A 20301-nucleotide genomic window follows, 5' to 3' on the forward strand; every position below is an offset into this window, starting at 1 on the left:
CATGTACCAATAAACGGTTTACCTATGCTTTTCTCCGAACATACAATTTATGTTTTTAAGAAAGGTTATTTTCAAATATTAAATATTTGTTTTAAATGGACAGAAATTTTATATATAATTTGTTCAAATTTTAATTAATACTTATGTTAATTGTATATGAATAGCGCTCAGACAACAGACATTAGGAAGAAACAAAAGGAACGATGACCCTTAGATCTGCCGTAAGGGAATTATAACACAACAGCATCTACAGCAGCAACATTTATTAGCTCTAAAGCATACAATTGCTTTTAGCCATAAACAAAATAGAAAATAACAAACGTGTAGTGCATGGATTATAAGAATTATGAAAACTAGGAATTGATAGAAGTTACAAAAAGAAATCACTGATAAGTAACATAAGTTGTATGAATTTCAATTGATAATGACTTATTCATCAGATACTTTAATAAGGTTGGACATAAATTAAGAATTCACTTCTTAGTAACATAAGACTTATCACTTTAACATTGATATTGAGTGTAATTCATTGACTTCTGAGATAGACATTATTATACATTATAACATAAAGTAAAACACTGGAGCATGATTTAAGAACAATGATTTATATAAAACAACCAATTTAGTGAAGTGTAACTTGTATTCATACATATATTCGAACACCATATATTCATGTGTAAAGATACATATAATCAGGGATTTCCCCAGGCGATTTTAGCCCAGCGGACTAAAATACGTGCGCTTGACATTTTCACAAGAGCTTGCAAGCTTTAATCCGAATGCTGTCTACATTCGGCCAACGTTCAATCAAAACATGCACGCTCTTATCAGCGGTGTGTGCATAAGGGGCATAGGTAACACGTATGAACGATTTACGGGTCGTTAATGGGGATCAATTATGGTCGTAATATCATAATAATGGTCGATAATGATCTATTATTACCGGTACATGTGGAGGTAGAGCAATTAAAGATATGCTCAAATTGTTTGTTTGTTTTATTTTAATTAGTTTAAACGTATTTATTTTAGCTCGATTGCATCGAAAGCCGTATGCTTTTATAAACACTCTCGAGTATGTTTCCTGGGACTAGAACCAGTACTTGGTGTCTTTTTGGGGAGATCGAAGGAACGCTCACAGTGAGGTTTTAAACCGTGACTTCCCGATCGCTAAGCGGATACCATATCCACTACGCCACGGCGATCTTTTAAATATTTTAATTGTTAACGACTATTGCAGAAAATAAACAAGTATAAAGAACTTGCTTAAAAATAAACCGTAACTGATGTGTGTTGCGGTTGTGCGAAATTTTAGTTATGAATACAATTAATTGGAATCAAACGTCTTATTTGATTGCTCCCGACCATTTAAAATTTGTTCACACTATTTTCTTAACGGCGACTATAACTTCACAGTACCAACATTTAATATATTCAGATACAATATATATATATATTGTTTCTTTCATATTTACGGAATTCGCTATATATCTGCAACACATTTTTCTTTAGTCTCTGTGCATGACAGAATACAATCTAATAAACGACCAGTAGTTGGAAGCAAGATTTTCCATTGGTCACAGAATGTTTTTCAATCATTTTTTAGCTTTCTGTTTATTTTGGTTGTTACTTAATATTATAATATATGACTTGACTAAAATGAACTAAGGACAAATACATAAATATTATGAAATTTTGTGTTTTAGTAGCTCCAAAGTAGTGTGGATTTTGATTTATAACATTTAGAAAGTATATAAAGAAATCGACACCAACCGCCTGCCGCTGTGTCTGACCAAATTTCTGGGGAAATGCCAGTACATATATATTCTTCGCTTGTTATTCTTGCCTGTTTATCATTAGATTCTCGTCAGTGACAGTAATCAAATGAAAAATCTCTCCAAAACACCTATCACACCAACACATCCGCATTTTGCACAGCACCTCGAACAACACTGACAAAGATCACACTCACATACAGAACAATTCTTTAAAACGCAACCTTCCCTAACGCATAACTCACTTTCACCCATCTCTTTAGTTAACAAAGTCTTTAATACTGACAGCCTCAAGCACTCAACACTCTTAAACGTCTCTCTCAGTCCACTGTCTCCCACTAACGAACGACCGTAGGGATAGACAACTGCAAGGGACGGTTTCCCATCCCGGCCTGCCCTCCTCACCTCCTGCCAGTACCACAAATGATTTCTTGGTGCACTCCAGTGGACGACTAGACGAACATCCGCAATGTCAATCTGTTAATGACCAGATGTTAGATTTGTATTTTCAACAAGGAACATAATGCCCACGTTATCGACACATAATAAGTTTACCAATGCATACATACGCATAGCCCTGTACGCTATGAATTAATCGCTCTGTACTCAATCAATTTATCAATAACTTTATATTTAATTCGATAAATGAAGAGACTTCGATTATCAACAAGGTTCATGTATTCAATGTACCACATCTCCGTGCCGTAATATCTAGATCAAACAAACACGTTTCGCCACCCTTGCTCGTCACGGAGCACTCGCTGGCGGCCTAGGTAGATTGGTCGATGACCACTTTTCTACCATGGTGGACACAGCGACCGAGAAACCGCCAGCCAGGAAAGAGGTCGCGCGAGACGAGGACATGAAGAAGCTCGTTAACATCTTAATGAAAGAGCGTCTCTGTGAGGACCTTGGGCCAAGGTGCCACCAAGGCATGAGCAAACTTAAGGACGTTGTGGTGAAAAAAAATCCCGTACTTAGAAAGAATTAAACTTTTATCAGAACGTTTAGATAGGAGGACATCGGTCGTAATACCATAGTGTAGCGTTCGACGTATACCATATGGTGTAATTGCAAGTCTCAATTAATTCTCCTACTAGATTGATCATACACAATTCAGGTATTTCAATACATGCATATACCAAAACACTCATATGGTAAACAAATGAACACATACATTACCGCCTTTCAACTTTATGTACGTTTTCAATGCGGACTCGAAATATAAAATGATTTAATTAAACAATAGTAAATTATGCTCGATTGGTTATTGTCGGCTCAGATACTACTTCAAGTACCCGGTGTAATTAAAAAATATACTGCAAAGTATGTGGGGTACAGAAAATATATACCGGTTCTAAAAAGTATTCCGGAGTATGACCGGGTGCGTATTTTCCGTATCCGGGGTACATTGTAGAATACTTCTGAGTACTCGGGGTACTTTTAAGTAGTACCTGAGCCGACAATGACCAATTGAGCGTAAATTATGTGTGGTGACCCTCGATCGTGGTTAGGCTTTCGCTTTCAATAAGCACGATCACACACAGGGAAATATATGTAAATTTATCAGCTGTATGTGTGTATATGGTACCCCAGGTACTTTAAAGTTTACTACACTGTTCCCGGTGTTATGAAAATATACTAAAAGAACCCCGTCGTATTGCCGGGTGCCTTTATGGTGTTTCTTTTTTCCATTTCTTTATACTTTGTGTGTGTGTATGTCTGCAATATTTTCTATGTATATATGTATATTAAATAATCTAGCCTAATAGCCGAAAACAAATATGGAATATGTTCAATAAATATTTTAATTGGTGCAGAAAGTGTTTCATAGCATTTCAACCCTCATTCACTTAGTAAAGTAGTAAAAGTTACACCATCACCACATTGTATCTTTATTTTAATAACAACTTGTTTACAATGCAAGCATACGCCCGATATTATTCAACTTACTAGCGGAACATGCCACTTATCCGATCGCGGCGAAATTACAGTCATAAGAATGTGTCCTAATTCAAACTACAATGTTATACACAATACAATTACAACTGCTACCATAAGACCAGATCGTCAGATACCACAGTGAAAACAATTTGTGCAGTGTAACCATTTGTTTCCCTTTGCTCTAATCGACAATAACAACTTCCGCCATAAACGATTTGATATAAATTCTATGTTTTGAGCATTTCTCAACAAAGTAGACGCAAATTGATGTCGATTGTAACAGGTATTGTGTTTGTAACAATGCATTAGGTTGATCTAACTCGATTTTATGGACATATATGTGACATTATTTTTTTACATTGGTTTTAATTTTACCAAGAAGAACTATGAGCTGTACGTACGTACTCATAAAAGCTCAGAGCATTCAAGAAGAACAAACGCGACTCTTGCCTGACATCACTAGATAACAAGGGACAATCCTTAAATGGTATGCCCCCGCGACCCTTGCCTGGCATCACTAGATAACAAGGGACAATCCTTAAATATTACGCCTGAGCGACCCTTGTCTGGTATCACTAGATAACAAGGGACAATCCTTTAATATTACACCCCCGCGACCCTTGCCTGGCATCACTAGATAACAAGGGACAATCCTTTAATGATATGCACACGCGACCCTTGCATGACATCACTAGATAACAAGGAACAATCCTTAAATGGTATGCCCCCGCGACCCTTGCCTGGCATCACTAGATAACAAGGGACAATCCTTAAATATTACGCCTCAGCGACCCTTGTCTGGTATCACTAGATAACAAGGGACAATCCTTTAATATTACACCCCCGCGACCCTTGCCTGGCATCACTAGATAACAAGGGACAATCCTTTAATGGTATGCACACGCGACCCTTGCGTGACATCACTAGATAACAAGGAACAATCCTTAAATGGTATGCCCACGCGACCCTTGCCTGGCATCACTGGATAGCAAGGGACAATCCTTAAATGGTATACACACGCGACTCTTGCCTTACATCACTAGATAACAAGGGACAATCCTTAAATGGTATGCACACGCGACCCTTGCCTGGCATCACTAGATAACAAGGGACGATCCTAAAATGGTATGCCCACGCGACCTTGTCTGGCATCACTAGATAACAAGCGAAATCCTTAAATATTACGCCCCGCGACCCTTGCCTGGCATCACTAGATAACAAGGGACAATCCTTTAATGGTATGCACACGCCACCCTTGCCTGACATCACTAGATAACAAGGAACAATTCTTAAATGGTATGCCCACGCAACCCTTGCCTGGCATCACTAGATAACAAGGGACAATCCGTAAATGGTATGCACACGCGACCCATGCCTGACATCACTAGATAACAAGGGACAATCCTTGAATAGTATGCTCACGCGAATCTTGCCTGACATCACTAGATAACAAGGGACAATCCTTGAATAGTATGCATGACATCACTAGATAACAAGGGAAAATCCTTGAATAGTATGTCCACGCGACTCTTACCTGGCATGAGGCCTTAGTAATGAAAACAGAACCTTGCATGCATTTAACGTTCCCCAGAAATTGGTTGTCATGGTCACATCAGCCTGCTCGGAAAACGGTTCTGTGGCGGCTATCTGCAGCAACAATACAAGATATTATAAGAGAAAAAAAGAAGCATTGTTGGCAAAAACTGTTGCTGGACACACGGCCCCAATTACCGGGGATGCGACAAACACTCGACTCGTAAACAAAAAAAAAAACATTATTAAAAAAAACAAACACGATACATTCACGTGTGGTCAATTATCATTAATTCATTTATGAGTGGCCTTTCATTAACAAAGTAGTAATGTTTGCTGTTCAAACAGTGAGAGCTGTATATTAGTATAGATCAGTTGATTTTAAGTGTTTTACATCGATAATATCCGCGCATTCATGCGTACATTGTACATCTTATTTTTATCAAATGTGTTATTAGCATCAGTGTAATGGTGGGTTAAATATTTTATTCAAACAACGCTATAAATTAGCCGTAAGCATTGATGAAGGAACAACATATAGTGAATTAATAAAATATTGCATATCATAAATACAGATCATCTCGATGCCAAAATGTTTGCTTTTTTGACTGAACAATCAAAGCCGTACAGAAGTGCAAGGTTTTACAACCGTGAAATCCCCTGTGAAAATCGAGGTACATTATTGTTTAAGGTTATATTTATTTTATTTTCAATCGAGTTGCACAATTGTTGACTATAATCTTTCAACTAAAAATAACTAAATCTGTATATTATAAAACTGAACTACCTCTATATTTAAATATATATACCGTTGATTTATAATTCATAACAATCTAAACATGTGTATTATCATGTTTAAATGCTTCGTAATATTATGTACACCCATTGACAATTCGATAAAGAAGTATTCATCTTGTCAAATAAATCTACTGTTCGCGTATAGAAATAAAGAGATAGATTTATAACTTTACAAATACCAAACTTATTGTACATAACAACATACACCAAAAAATACGTTTTCTTTCATATAACGAATAAGTTATTGTCAAAAATAAAATGTAAGTATTGATTTATGTTGAAAATGATTCTTTGTCAACACTTTCTTCATGCGCTTAAGAAATCACCTTTTGCGAACCATAGGGTGGATTCTCAACTTTGCAGGTGCCGCTGAATTCACTTTGCAATTTTTCCACCTCCGACTGGAAATCGTAAAGAATTGATAACTTTTCTGGTGTTCGAAGGTGTTACACCGTCGTTTAAAATTTAGAATGAAAATTATTTTAAAAGCGCCAGTTTCTTTCAAGATTTGTATTGTATGTAATAATTTACATTAAAACGTATTCCAGTATAGTAGGTAATAAGAATTTATTTATCTTATCTTAATATGGCACTTTTTAGAATTAATACATTTAATCTAAATAAACGAATACAAACTCACAAACGACCATGTAAGCAAAATAAACGAATACAAACTTACACACGACCGTGTAAGCAAAATAAACGAATACAAACTCACAGACGACCTTGTAAGCTAAATAAACGAATACAAACTCACAGACGACATTGTTAGCTAAATAAACGAATACAAACTCACAGACGACCTTGTTAGCTAAATAAACGAATACAAACTCACACACGACCTTGTAAGCTAAATAAACGAATATAAACTCACACAAGACCTTGTCAGCTAAATAAACGAATACAAACTCACACACGACCGTGCAAGCTAAATAAACGAATACAAACTCACACACCACCGTGTAAGCTTAATAAACGAATACAGACTCACAGACGACCGTGTAAGCTAAACATACGAATACAAACACACACACGACCGTAAAAGCTTAATAAACGAATACAAACTCACACACGACCGTGTAAAAGCTTAATAAACAAATACAAACTTACACACGACCGTGTAAGCTAAATACTAATCAACGAATAAACACTCACAGACGACCGTGTAAGCTAAATAAACAAATACAAACTCACAGACGACCTTGTAAGCTAAACATACGAATACAAACTCACACACGACCTTGTAATCTAAATAAACGAATACAAACTCACACACGACCTTGTAAGCTAAATAAAAGAATACAAACTCACAGACGACCTTGTAAGCTAAATAAACGAATACAAGCTCACAGACGACCGTTTAAGCTAAATAAACAAATACAAACTTACACACGACCTTGTAAGCTAAATAAACGAATACAAGCTCACACACGACACTGTAAGCTAAATAAACGAATACAAACTCACAGACGACCTTGTAAGCTAAATAAACGAATACAAACTCACAGTCGACCGTGTAAGCTAAATAAACGAATACAAACTACACGACACCTTGTAAGCTAAATAAACGAATACAAACTCACACACGATCGTGTACGCTAAATAAACGTATACAAACTCACACACGACCGTGTAAGCTAAATTAACGAATACAAGCTCACACACGACCGTGTAAGCTAAATAAACGAATACAAACTCACACACGATCTTATAAGCTAAATCAACTAATACAAACTCACACACGACCTTGTAAGCAAAATAAACGAATACAAACTCACACACGACAGTGTAAGCTAAATAAACAAATACAAGCTCACACACGACCGTGTAAGCTTAAAAAACAAATACAAACTCACACACGACCGTGTAAGCTAAATAAACGAATAAAAAGCTCACACACGACCTTGTAAGCTATGGCGGCGTTATTCACGAGCACATCCAGGCCACCGTAGTTCTTCTGCAGAAAGTCGCGCAGGCGCTGAACGCTTCTTCCATCTGTGATATCAAGTTGGTGAAAAACGGGATTGAGCCCTTCTGCATTCAGTTTCTTGAGCGCTTCTTGACCATTAGCCTCGCTGCAAGCTAGAACGTGGAGCATATATCAAAGGCTTGTTCACCATATTATAGAAACATAGGCGGATCCAGGGGTGGGGGGGGGGGGGGGGCGGACGCGGCGTACGCCCCCTAAAATTGCCAAAGTAAAGTCAATTCATTTGATGTTTCACTCTTAACTAGATCTAAATCACCTATTTAAACTCATTTTTCTTTTTTTTTTCGTACACATCATTTCCCACCAATCACAGACGATCGCTAAATGTTTAAACTATGCATTTTTTGCATAAAAAGAAGGTACTTTGATGATAGTACATAAGGCGTGACATGCTCGAGAAGTGGTTGTCAAATCCTTCAAAATCACGGTTCGCCCCCCTGGACCCCCAAGCAGGTCTTTGCGCTGCACCAACCGGGTGCCCTAGCGCCCCCTGGACCCCCAGCAAATCTTTCAATATCCCGCCCCCCCCCACACACCAGAAATCCTGGACCCGCCCCTGGTAAACTCATTATTCCCTAAACGATCAAGAACAAAACTTGAATCTGGCAAGTCATCTTTTGAGTATTACACACAACAATGAGTTACAACACTCGATGCTACTTGTTTGAACAATACTAGCGGGAGAATTAAACTTCAAAATTTTCAAATGTCGCGCCTCGTTGTTAATAATTGTAACAGTATAGGCCTTAAAGCGGGTATATACGATTTTTATATGTGCTGAATTGTAAAATATTGATACAAATATGTTATAATAACACACAATATGCAAGAAAAATGATACATTTAAGACGAATTTCATAAAATACAGCAAATACAAATTAGCGCCCCGAGCCGATTGTGACGAAGATAATTCGTAATTATTTTCCACAATAACCGATGCATTCGTCTTTTTAGTAAGTGTTCGTGTGTCGTATGAATCGATATCGCTGCAGGAATTTCAAATGAACCGTTAAACTAAATTTAGATTCACATCGTACATGCATGATATACATGCTGGCGAATTCGGCTGTACAGCCTTTTTCGATTTCAGAATTAAATATCTGGCTTATTTAGCATTTTTCGACACATTTTCTTCTTAACTTTTATTTTAGTTTATATTGAAATATATGTATAATAAGTTTTTACACATTTTATATTAATAAATAAATATTTGACAAGATCGTATATATCCGCTTTAAAGGGATCTTTTCACGGTTTGGTAAATTGACAAAATTGAAAAAAAGTTGTTTCAGATTCGCAAATTTTCGTTTTAGTTATGATATTTGTGAGGAAACAGTATTACTGAACATTTACCATAGTCCAATATAGCCATTATATGTATCTTTTGACGATTTGAAAACCTAAAAATTATAAAGCGTTGCAACGCAAAACGATTGAATAATATGGAGAGTTCTGTTGTTGTCGTTTAAATTAACGAAACTACGAAGATTGCTTATATAAGGTTAAAAATTTAAACTGTGTATACCGGCGGAATAGCCTAGAGGGCTAATGCGTTTTTACGTCAGACTAACTCCAGGACTCCGGGGGTCACTGGTTCGAGCCCTGGTTCCGGCTACTTTTTTTTTACTTTTTTAAATTTTATTCTTGATTTTTTACTGGAGCTTTTAAGATCCAATGTTTACATTTATCAATATAAAGCATTTAATGACAAACTTCAAAATATGCCAAAATCTGTGAAAAGGCCCCTTTAAATTGAATGCCTCATACCCAGTGCCACTCTGTTAGTATATACATACATGCCTCCGCAGTCTACTCGGTATATTGCTAGCGCTCACCACATGCACTAGTCCATATAAACGGACGCCCAGAGCATTTGATAATTTTTGCTATGGCGGCTCTGGCAGTTCATATGCACCCCTTCATAAACATGGGTGCAGTTCAGCGCAGCGAATCCGTGCGCTTCACTAAACAGACGTCGTTCGAGACAAAATGAGAAAAATAATGAATAAACCTTCATAAACATGTTAAATTTACCTGAATGGCAACCTACGGATGTCAACTTTTGCATGCACCCTATAAAAACACGACGATGTTTCAACACACTTTTCTCGCTGACATGTTTATGTTTAAATTTGAAACAGTGTATTCTGTATCGAATACCATATCGTTAACGACTTTATAGGCTATAGCACATAACCCGACGTGCAAAATATTGGTGTACTGCGACCTAACCAATATTGGGTCAATTTTCCAATATGGCGGATACAGCGTACATAACAAAACCTAAGTCAATAAAATCAATTATTTCTTGGTTTAATGGTACCATTTGGATGAGTTTGTGGTTTAGATAGGTAAACTTGTATAAGTTCTTGCAGTTTCAGTGTTCCTCAACCCTTGCATTGTTGATAACATTTTGCACCCATGGCCAAGAGAGAGCGCATTGCAACTATCAGCAACCCATTGGGTTTTAAAGCTGAAAGTTGAATTATTGCAACTACACATGCACGTGCACTATCAAGTTGCCTGATAATTATATTTATTATGGATGTATAATAAACTTATAAACCATACATATACATGTAGTTTATAAAGTACACCACAAACAATAGTCGAGTGTCGTTGTAAATTTTCGTGTTTCATATCGTGTGTCGCCTTCTCAGAGCAAAGCACGAAACCAAATATGGCCTTATCAGATTCTGTAAAAAGCACAACAAAATATTCAGCGAATTTCGATTCCATTAAGATTGAACTTTGACTGCAAATTTGCTATCGGGTGAGCAAGTTCGCATTAAGTGTTTACACGTGGTTAACATATTCATACACAATTTTAAAAGAGAAATGGTTTATTAATACAAATATTGTAATGAACGTGCATTTTCCTCTCACCTGTTAATATGACGTCTCTTTGAAACTGTGTACATAGGCTCCGAACAATTGCGTACCCTATACCTTTGTTGGACCCCGTCACCTTGAAGAGACACTTACAAACGTCAATAGTATTGAACTGTTTTCTTTCGTATTAACCTAGCATCGCATTTCGACACAGACAAACGAGCGGATCATTTGTTTGATTTGGTTATTACAACAATAGTTCGTGTACACTGATACAGGCTTTAGTTTTTATCACACTATCAAAGATTTTTTTTCCATGCAGCGTTAATTTTTTTTTAAAACGGATGTGTGTTTTTTCCTTAGAATATCCCTCTAGATCTTTATATTGATTTTTCATACAATCAGTGTACGTTGACCGTGACTTTTTAGCAGTTTTTTTGCTATGAAAATACTTACAACTGCAACACGTTTTGAAGCACTCATTTCAAATATTTAACTTCCCGTGTAAACTATAATTCTTCTCAAAGCACGAAAGCTATTGTTAGTGTTCTATATTTTGACCTCCGGCTTCACGCCACCACTCTGGATCTAATCGGCTCTTTATTGCGTACGCAGCTCTTTACTATGGAATCCGGATAGAGCCATCTATAATATCGCCCTTCTTTCATGAAGGCCGACACTAGCCACACGAAGCGATACACGATATTTTTCGCGACAGTCGCGGCGACGCACGATAGTTTTCGCGACAGTCGCGGCGACGCACGATTATTTTTTGCGCGACAGTCGCGGCGACGCACGATATACATGTATTTAACACGATATATCGCCCTTGTGTAGCTAGCCTTAAAGGTGATATATCGTGTTAAATATATCGTGCGTCGCCGCGACTGTCGCGAAAACTATCGTGCGTCGCCGCGACTGTCGAAAAATATAGTGCGTCGCCGCGACTGTCGCAAAAAATATCGTGTATCGCTTCAAAGGGCGACACTAGACACCCGAAGCGACGCACGATAGTTTGCGCGACAGTCGCGGCGACGCACGATATTTTATTATTCAAATATCGCCCATATTATCCGAATCTCGTGTATCGCGGTCTAATTCAGACCGCGACATTGGACACACGAAGCGATACTCGATATTTTGCGCGACAGTCGCGAAGACGCACGATATTTTTACTGTTTAAATATCGCTGTTTTTTAAACGGTGTTACAGTTATTTTTAACCATTTATTATCAATATTGCTGCCCTAAACACACTTATAAAAGATTATTCTGGCATTAGTAAACCGAGTACAAATTAATTAATTTTCATGATAATTTTGATATATATTGAAAAGGATATATGTTTAAAACTATTCAGACATTTGAACAATGGAGTAAAAATTCTATCAATTTTAAGATAATATATCATTAAAATCTGTATCACTTCCGATAGGATTGCAGATATGTAGATAAGGTTCAACTTCAAGTAATACATCAATATGAAACCAGAAGATATCTTTCAGTATATGTGAAATCATCATTTATAGGTTATCCAGATTATCCAGATCTAAAATTAGACAGCGATACACGAGATTCGGATAATATGGGCGATATTTGGATAATAAAATACCCTGCGTCGCCGCGACTGTAGTGCAAAATATCGTGCGTCGCTTCGTGTGTATAGTGTCGCCCTTTAAACGCGAGACACGACACACGAAGCAATAAACGATAATTTTCGCGACAGTCGCGGCGACGCACGATATTTTTCGCGACAGTCGCGGCGACGTACGATATTTTTCGAGACAGTCGCGGCGACGCACGATATATATGCATTAATGGGCGCCAAAGTGTAGGCTGCCAAAATTTGTGCTCTCATATTTCGGATTATTTTGAGAATACCAGTGGCAGGAAAAATGTGATTTTTGTCAGTGATATTCATCAATGTTTGACGGATGCAATACTTAATTTATCTTTAAAAAAGATATGTTAAAAGTTATTAGTAGAAACTATTTGATCTGTGTTAATATTTTGGGAATATTTTATCAACGGATTAATATTTTTCATGTGGTGAACACTTTCTCAACGGATTAATATTTTACCTGTGGTGATCACTTTCTAAACGGATTAACATACTTGCAATCACAATGTGTCTGATTAGATATATCGTGTAAGTACCTGTTATCGAACAGCACCTATTATCTGACGTTTAGTTTTGGTTCTGTATGCACATGCACAAAAGTGCGCATGACGTCACATTGATAAACAAATGGTCGCACATGAAGTCCATGACCTACTTGCCTACTTAGCTTGAAACAAATGCGCCGAAAACAGGTTAAAGGAATGCATTTATTGTTATTTACACCGTTTTGTCTGTTTTTTGCTATTACTTTTTGAATGCATTTATCAAAACGTGCATTTACACACCAAAAAGCATATTTCCGTTTGCAATTTTGATTGCAGCAGATGCAGATATTTTCGCCCAGTCCGGGTCACGTAATAGTCATGTGACTTTGTATATACTGGAGTAGTATTTATGAAGTGTCGGCAATAGGTGATGTTTAGATGGGCCGCCATTTTGTTTTGTCTGCTAGAGGTGACAATAATCAGGGAATCATTGTTATGAATTCTTGAAGGTAGTTTGCTGAAAAACTTGACAGATAAATCATTCAATGATTGAACTGTTAGTCATTTGTTAAAACAAAATGTTTTTGTCATTTTAAGTGTTTCAATTTTAATGTAATTTAACGTAATTTCTTAGGTGTTCGATAACTGGTTCGTCCACCATAATAGGGACCAATTATTGGATTTATCTGCAGTGTCGAGAAATCACACAATACCAAACAAAGGAACGTTAACCATTTTAAAGCAATACAATCTTTTGAAATATAGAGGTACCCGAGGCGGTAGAGATCAAGAGTTACGTGTATGGGACACAAATAGTGGAGTAAATTTAAATAATCTACAAAGTTTACCATCACAAATTCCAACTGTAACATCTTTGAAAAGACACAGCACACAAAACATTTCAGATGTTAAACAAAAAACAACCTTAATTAATCTCTCATACCCCAAGAAATGCAATACACTAAATGGTCTAAACGAAAAAATATCTTGCCTTACATTGAACTGTCATTCTGTTGTCAGAAACAAAGATGTTTTGATTGGTCAATATCTGAGAGAAGAAAAAATCGACTTTGCCGTATTCACAGAAACCTGGTTCTCAGATGAAAAGCAACACCAAATTGATACCTCAGACTTAAATCAAAATGGTTATACAATGAGTACTGTAAATCGTTCAAATAGAACAGCCGGCGGAGTGGCTTTGACTTGTCGGACTGGGGTTACTGTACGAAAAGTGTCAAGTAGTAATACCCGGACATTTGAACATGGTATATGGCAACTGATTCTCAAAAACATAACAATTAATGTAATTGGCGTTTACAGACCAAAATCATTAGGGACTGAACATCAATTTTTAACAGAATTTTTCGAATTCATGGAGGACATTGTTCCCAACTATTCAAATCTTATGATTCTTGGAGATATCAGCTTGCATGTCAACAAAACTAACAGTGTTGTGACTGAATTTAAGAATTCTCTTGTAGCAATGGGTTTGGAACAACATGTTAATTTCAGCACACACACAGAGGGAAATACACTCGACCTAGTAATCTCTGAGGCTACAAATGGTATTGAAATCAATTCGTGTGAACCAGGCCCTTTCTTTTCGGACCATTGTGTAGTTAAAGTCGTTACCAAAGTACAAAAAGATAATATCAAGAGTCAAACAATAATTTTTCGAAATTTTAAAAACATGGACCACTCAGCATTTACTAACGACCTCAATGAAATGTAAATTACAGCAGACAACGTAGACACTTTTGTAGAGCAATTTGAAGATGAAATCTGTAGAATTCTTGATAAACACGCTCTATACATTGAGAAAAACAAAATCTGTCGTGCACCAAAACCATGGTTTAATGAAAACATTCTTGAACTAAAACGTAAAACACGCAAACTGGAACGCATGTGTAGAAAATACAAACAACCAGACCAATATGAACTTTTCAAAAATGCCAGAAATAAATACACTTTCGAGTTGAATGCAGAGAAGCAACGATCGCTTAGTCAAAAAGTAATTGATTTTCACGGAGATTCTAAAAAAACTCTACAAGTTTGTATCAGAATTAACAGGAAAAAATACTGATAACCCTATGCCGGAAGGTGAAAGCGACACCGCGATAGCTGAAAATTTTGCCGATCACTTCCTGGATAAAATTAACAAAATTCGAGATGCCCTTGCAAGTTTCGAAAAATTCACACCCGATCACAAGGAAGTACCATGTTTCGGTATATTTGAGGAGCTAACCCAAGATGAAGTGAAAAAGATCATCAATCATCTTCAAACAAAATCATGCGAACAAGATGCATTGCCAACAAGAGTACTAAAATCATTTTTAAACGAGTTACTACCGTTCGTGACAAAATTGGTTAATCTCTCTCTGAGTCAAGGAGTTTTTCCTTCAAAATTTAAACAGGCAATAGTAAGACCACTTCTTAAGAAAATTGGACTAGACCTGAGTTATGCCAACTATAGACCAGTGAGCAACTTATCATTTCTATAGAAAGTGATTGAAAAGGCTGCTCTGTTTAGACTCAATATACACGTAAATGAAAACAATCTCCTTCCAAAAAATCAGTCAGCCTACAGGCAATTCCATTCTTGTGAATCTGCTTTACTTCGACTAGTCAATGATATACTCGAAGGTATGGAGGAACAATAGATTACAGCACTTATCGCCATTGATTTGAGTGATGCCTTCGATACAGTCGATCATGACATTCTACTAGACGTGTTGCAAAAACAATATGGTGCATGTGGCACGGCACTAAACTGGATAGACTCGTATCTTCGTCCAAGAAGCTGTCGCATAAGTGTTAATTCAGCTTTATCGGCGGCACGTTCTTTGGAGTGTAGTGTCCCCCAGGGTAGTTGTCTTGGTCCATGGCTCTACCTGACGTACGCTGGAACACTGTTTGATGTCGTTCCTCCCTCCATCACAGTCTACGGTTTTGCAGACGACCACACCGCAAACAAGCGATTCAAACCTACATCTTCTTCTGTTGAAAGAACTGCCATAAAAGAACTTGAAAGTTGTGCACTCGTTATTAACAACTGGATGAACGAGAATAAACTGAAAATGAACGCATCAAAAACGGAATTCATCATGTTCGGTAGTAGACCCCAATTAAATAAATGTCAATCTAAAGAAATAGATATTGCTGGTGACACTGTTAAAGCAGAAAAATGCATACGGTATTTGGGTGCATATTTAGACGAAACACTAAATTTTAAAGAACACATCAAAATTAAGTGCCGTACAGCCATGTACAACTACCTTAAAATCAAAAACATAAGGAAATACTTAACAAAAGAAGCAACAGAAATAGTCGTTTTGTCTTTGGTAATATCCCATCTGGATTATTGTAATCTCATCTTGTATGGAACAGCTCAATGCGAAATTAACAAAATGCAACGTATCCAAAATATGTGTGCCATATTGGTACTCGGCCGACAGAAATATCACAGTTCAAAAGATGCCTTGTATGAACTACACTGGCTACCAGTAAAGGCTAGGATAACATTCAAATTACTGAACTTCATGTATAATTGTTCTGTTGGTAACGCGCCAAAATACCTTCTGTCGCGCAAAATATCGTGCGTCGCCGCGACTGTCGCGAAAAATATCGTGCGTCGCCGTGAATGTCGCGAAAAATATGTCGTATCGCTTCGTGTGTCGAGTGTCGCCCTTGATGAAAGAAGGGCGAGATTATAGATGGCACTATCCGGATTCCGTACTTTACGGAAACTCCGGAGATGGAGGAAGTGTTCAGAATGGTCACCCCACAAAACTTAGGGCTACACTGCACAATATTACATATTTTTCATGGTTGCCGAGCAGTGTCGTAACTACTAAAACTACTACTGCGATTGCTACTTTTGTAACTATAACAACAACAATACTACTTCTGCGACTTTAATGCTATAACAACAACAATAATAATAACTACTACTACTACAATACTACAATAATACTACTTATAATTCTACTACTGCTGCTTCTACTACTACTACTACTACTACTATTTCTACTACTACTACTACTACTACTACTTCTACTACTACTACTACTACTACTACTACTACTACTACTACTACTACTACTACTACTACTACTACTACTACTACTACTACTACTACTACTACTACGTCTACTACTACTACTACTACTACTACTACTACGTCTACTACTACTATTACTACTACTACTACTACTATTACTACTACTACTACTACTACTACTACAACTACTACTACTACTACTACTACTACTACTACTACTATTTCTACTACTACTACTACTACTACTATTACTACTTCTACTACTACTACTACTACTACTACTACTACTACTACTACTACTACTACTACTACTACTACTACTACTACTACTACTTCTACTACTACTACTACTACTACTACTACTACTACTTCTTCTACTACTACTACTACTACTACTACTACTACTACTACTAATGGAGAGTAAGTTGGTTCCTTTTTCCTAGTTCCTTATTCCTTATTCGAATAAGGAATAAGGAACAGTTCCTTATTCACGATTTCTTATTCGAATAAGGAATAAGTAACAGTTCCTTATTCCTTATTCACACTTAACATATTTGACTAAGCTTTTTAAGAAAAATAATGCAAAACTAAATAACAAGAATACATTTAATTTGTGTATAACGATACATATTCATGTTTCTTCTTAGCGTTTTAATAGGATTTCTTGTATAACCCGAGCCGGCATTATCTACTTCGAATTCTAGCTTCAAATCAACCTAACCTTAAGCCTGTATACTTATTTAACGTTTACGTGATATAAAAATGCAATCTAGTACATTTCCTAATATTTGTTTTCATTTAAACTCCATTTCCTTTTTCGCGGCCGAATACGGAAAAGGGAACAAGTTCCTTATTCGTTATTCATTCCTTATAAGGAGCCTGCATTTTCTTACTTAAACATCAATGACATTGATAAAAATTGTTCAACATATACATGAACATCATTATATACATGTATATACATAGGTTGGATATTTAAAATACATATATCAATACATTTCTACTAAGTTTTAAGTAATGATAAACCAGTTCCTTTTTCAGTTTGAATAAGGAATAAGGAACTGCTTCCCTATTCCTTATTGAAATCGAATAAGGAACTGGAATGTTCTTACTATAAATGATAAATCAAAATCGAATAAGGAACGGCATTTTCTTACTAAACAAAAACATAAATAGGAATCAATGAGATCAATAAATCAATGAAAATCACTGTAAATATAGGTTGGGTATAACACATATTTATTGAGGTACATTTCTACTTATTTTAGTTTACTTATAACCCAGTTCCTTATTCGATTTCAATGAGGAATAAGGAACTGATTCCTTATTCCTTATTCAAATCGAATAAGGAACTGCCATTTTCTTGCCAAAAAAGATAAATTAAAGTGAACCAAAGAGCTCAATACATCAATGAAAATCATGATTAATGTAGATTGGGCATCAAAAATATGTATTATAGTACATGTCTTCTTTGTTTTATTTAATTTTAGCCTAGTACCGTACATGTCTACTTTTTTTATTTAATTATAGCCTAGTTCCTTATTCGGTTTGAATAAGGAATAAGGAACTGATTCCTTATTCCTTATTCAAATCGAATAAGGAACTGGCGATTTCTTAATTAAAAATAAGTGAAAATGAATCACTGAGATCAATAAATCATGAAAACCACTGTTAATGTAGGTTGGGTATAACAAAATAGCTATTGAAGTACATTTCTACTTAGTTTCATTTAATTATAACCCAGTTCCTTATTCGATACTCAGCTATCGGATAGTCTTGGCCAAAGGTAAGGTCCAGATAAAACTTCAAAAAATGTATCAGAGATATAAATTTAAAAAAAACCTCACATTTAACATAGCCAATAATTACGAATATAAAGCTGCGCTATGATAGAATGATCCGAATTAAAGTATCCGAGATTATGGCCTCTGAATAAGGAATTAGTAATAAGTTAGTTCCTTTTTCGGAAGCCCGTATTTCGGACAATCACTTTCAGATATTTTATTTTTTAGATGTGTGTGTGTGTGTTATTTAAGCTTGATTATGTTATATGGATGTATTCTGTCACATTTCTATTGTATATTCTATTTGACGAAATACGCTGAAAACAAATATTATTAAGACGATATTAAGGAAATGACATTGTTCTACTCAAACATAAATTAAAATTTACCAAAGAATACTTAATGTCAATGAAATGATGGTACATGTAAAAAATATTTATTGAAATACATTGCTGCTTAGTTTTATTTAATGAGAATCCAGTTCCTTATTCGGTTTGAAATAGGAATAAGGAACTGGCTCCTTATTCCTTATTCAAATCAAATAAGGAACTGGCGATTTTTTAATAAAAAAATAAATAAAAATGAACCAAAGAGACCAATAAATCAATGGCAATCATTGTTTTTTACGTTGTGTATCCAAAACATTAACTGCAGTACATTTCTACTTTTTATTTATTTAATTATAACCCAGTTCCTTATTCGATTTCAATAAGGAATAAGGAACTGGTTCCTTATTCCTTATTCAAATCGAATAAGGAACTTCCATTTTCTTACAAAAAACAACAACAATAAATCAATTAAAATCATTGTAAATGTAGGTTGGGTATCGCACATATGTATTCTTGTACATTTCTACCTAGTTTTTATGTGTAATGATGACCAGTTCCTTTTTCGCGGGTGAAAAATGACAAAGTAACCAGCTGCACTAACTCGGAAAAATAGGACTGGTAACCACCGATACCAGCGCCATTTTGTCGCGTCCCACGATCTTTTATTGTGTGCCATTATTGAAGGTCGCCGGATGAACGGATGCATCCAAGATCGGAAAGACGCGTTTTTGGAGATATAAATATGCATTATAATATATAAACACTCAATAAAAGCTTGTATACGCATTTGTTTTTTTTTATGGAAAAACAAAATACGTAGGCATCTCGATGAAACTTTCCATACTACTAGAGGCACCTGGCCGCTGCTTCCGGTGCATTATCGCCTGTATGTTGACGTCAGAGACGTCGAAAAGACGACAACGATGTACGAAATATTGGCATTCGGTACGAATACAGAGCGCAACTGTGACGCTAAGATCTGCGAGGGACTGTTTACCATCGAGGCCATCGCCGTTTTGTAGATCCCACGGCCGTTTTGTATATCCCACGGCCATTAATCGTGTGACGAGGTTTAAAGTCGCCGGATGTATCGTTGGTCTGCATGAGCGAGAAAACGCGTATTCGCACTAAAACAAATCTACGAAGAAAACACT

The 20301-nt window shown here is 36.3% G+C and overlaps 1 protein-coding gene across 1 annotated transcript in view; it reads right to left on the bottom strand.

The window, feature by feature from the left end:
- LOC127844376 (carbonyl reductase [NADPH] 1-like) overlaps positions 1–11370 on the bottom strand; it is a 199712-nt gene extending 188342 nt beyond the window's left edge. The window contains exon 1 of the mRNA XM_052374520.1: positions 11326–11370. Coding sequence (XP_052230480.1) covers positions 11326–11352 — 27 coding nt within the window. The 5' untranslated portion in view covers positions 11353–11370. The remainder of the gene's footprint in view (positions 1–11325) is intronic.
- Positions 11371–20301: the final 8931 nt, after the last annotated feature.

Source organism: Dreissena polymorpha, chromosome 9 (assembly GCF_020536995.1).
Source record: "Dreissena polymorpha isolate Duluth1 chromosome 9, UMN_Dpol_1.0, whole genome shotgun sequence".
Classification (NCBI taxonomy): domain Eukaryota; kingdom Metazoa; phylum Mollusca; class Bivalvia; order Myida; family Dreissenidae; genus Dreissena; species Dreissena polymorpha.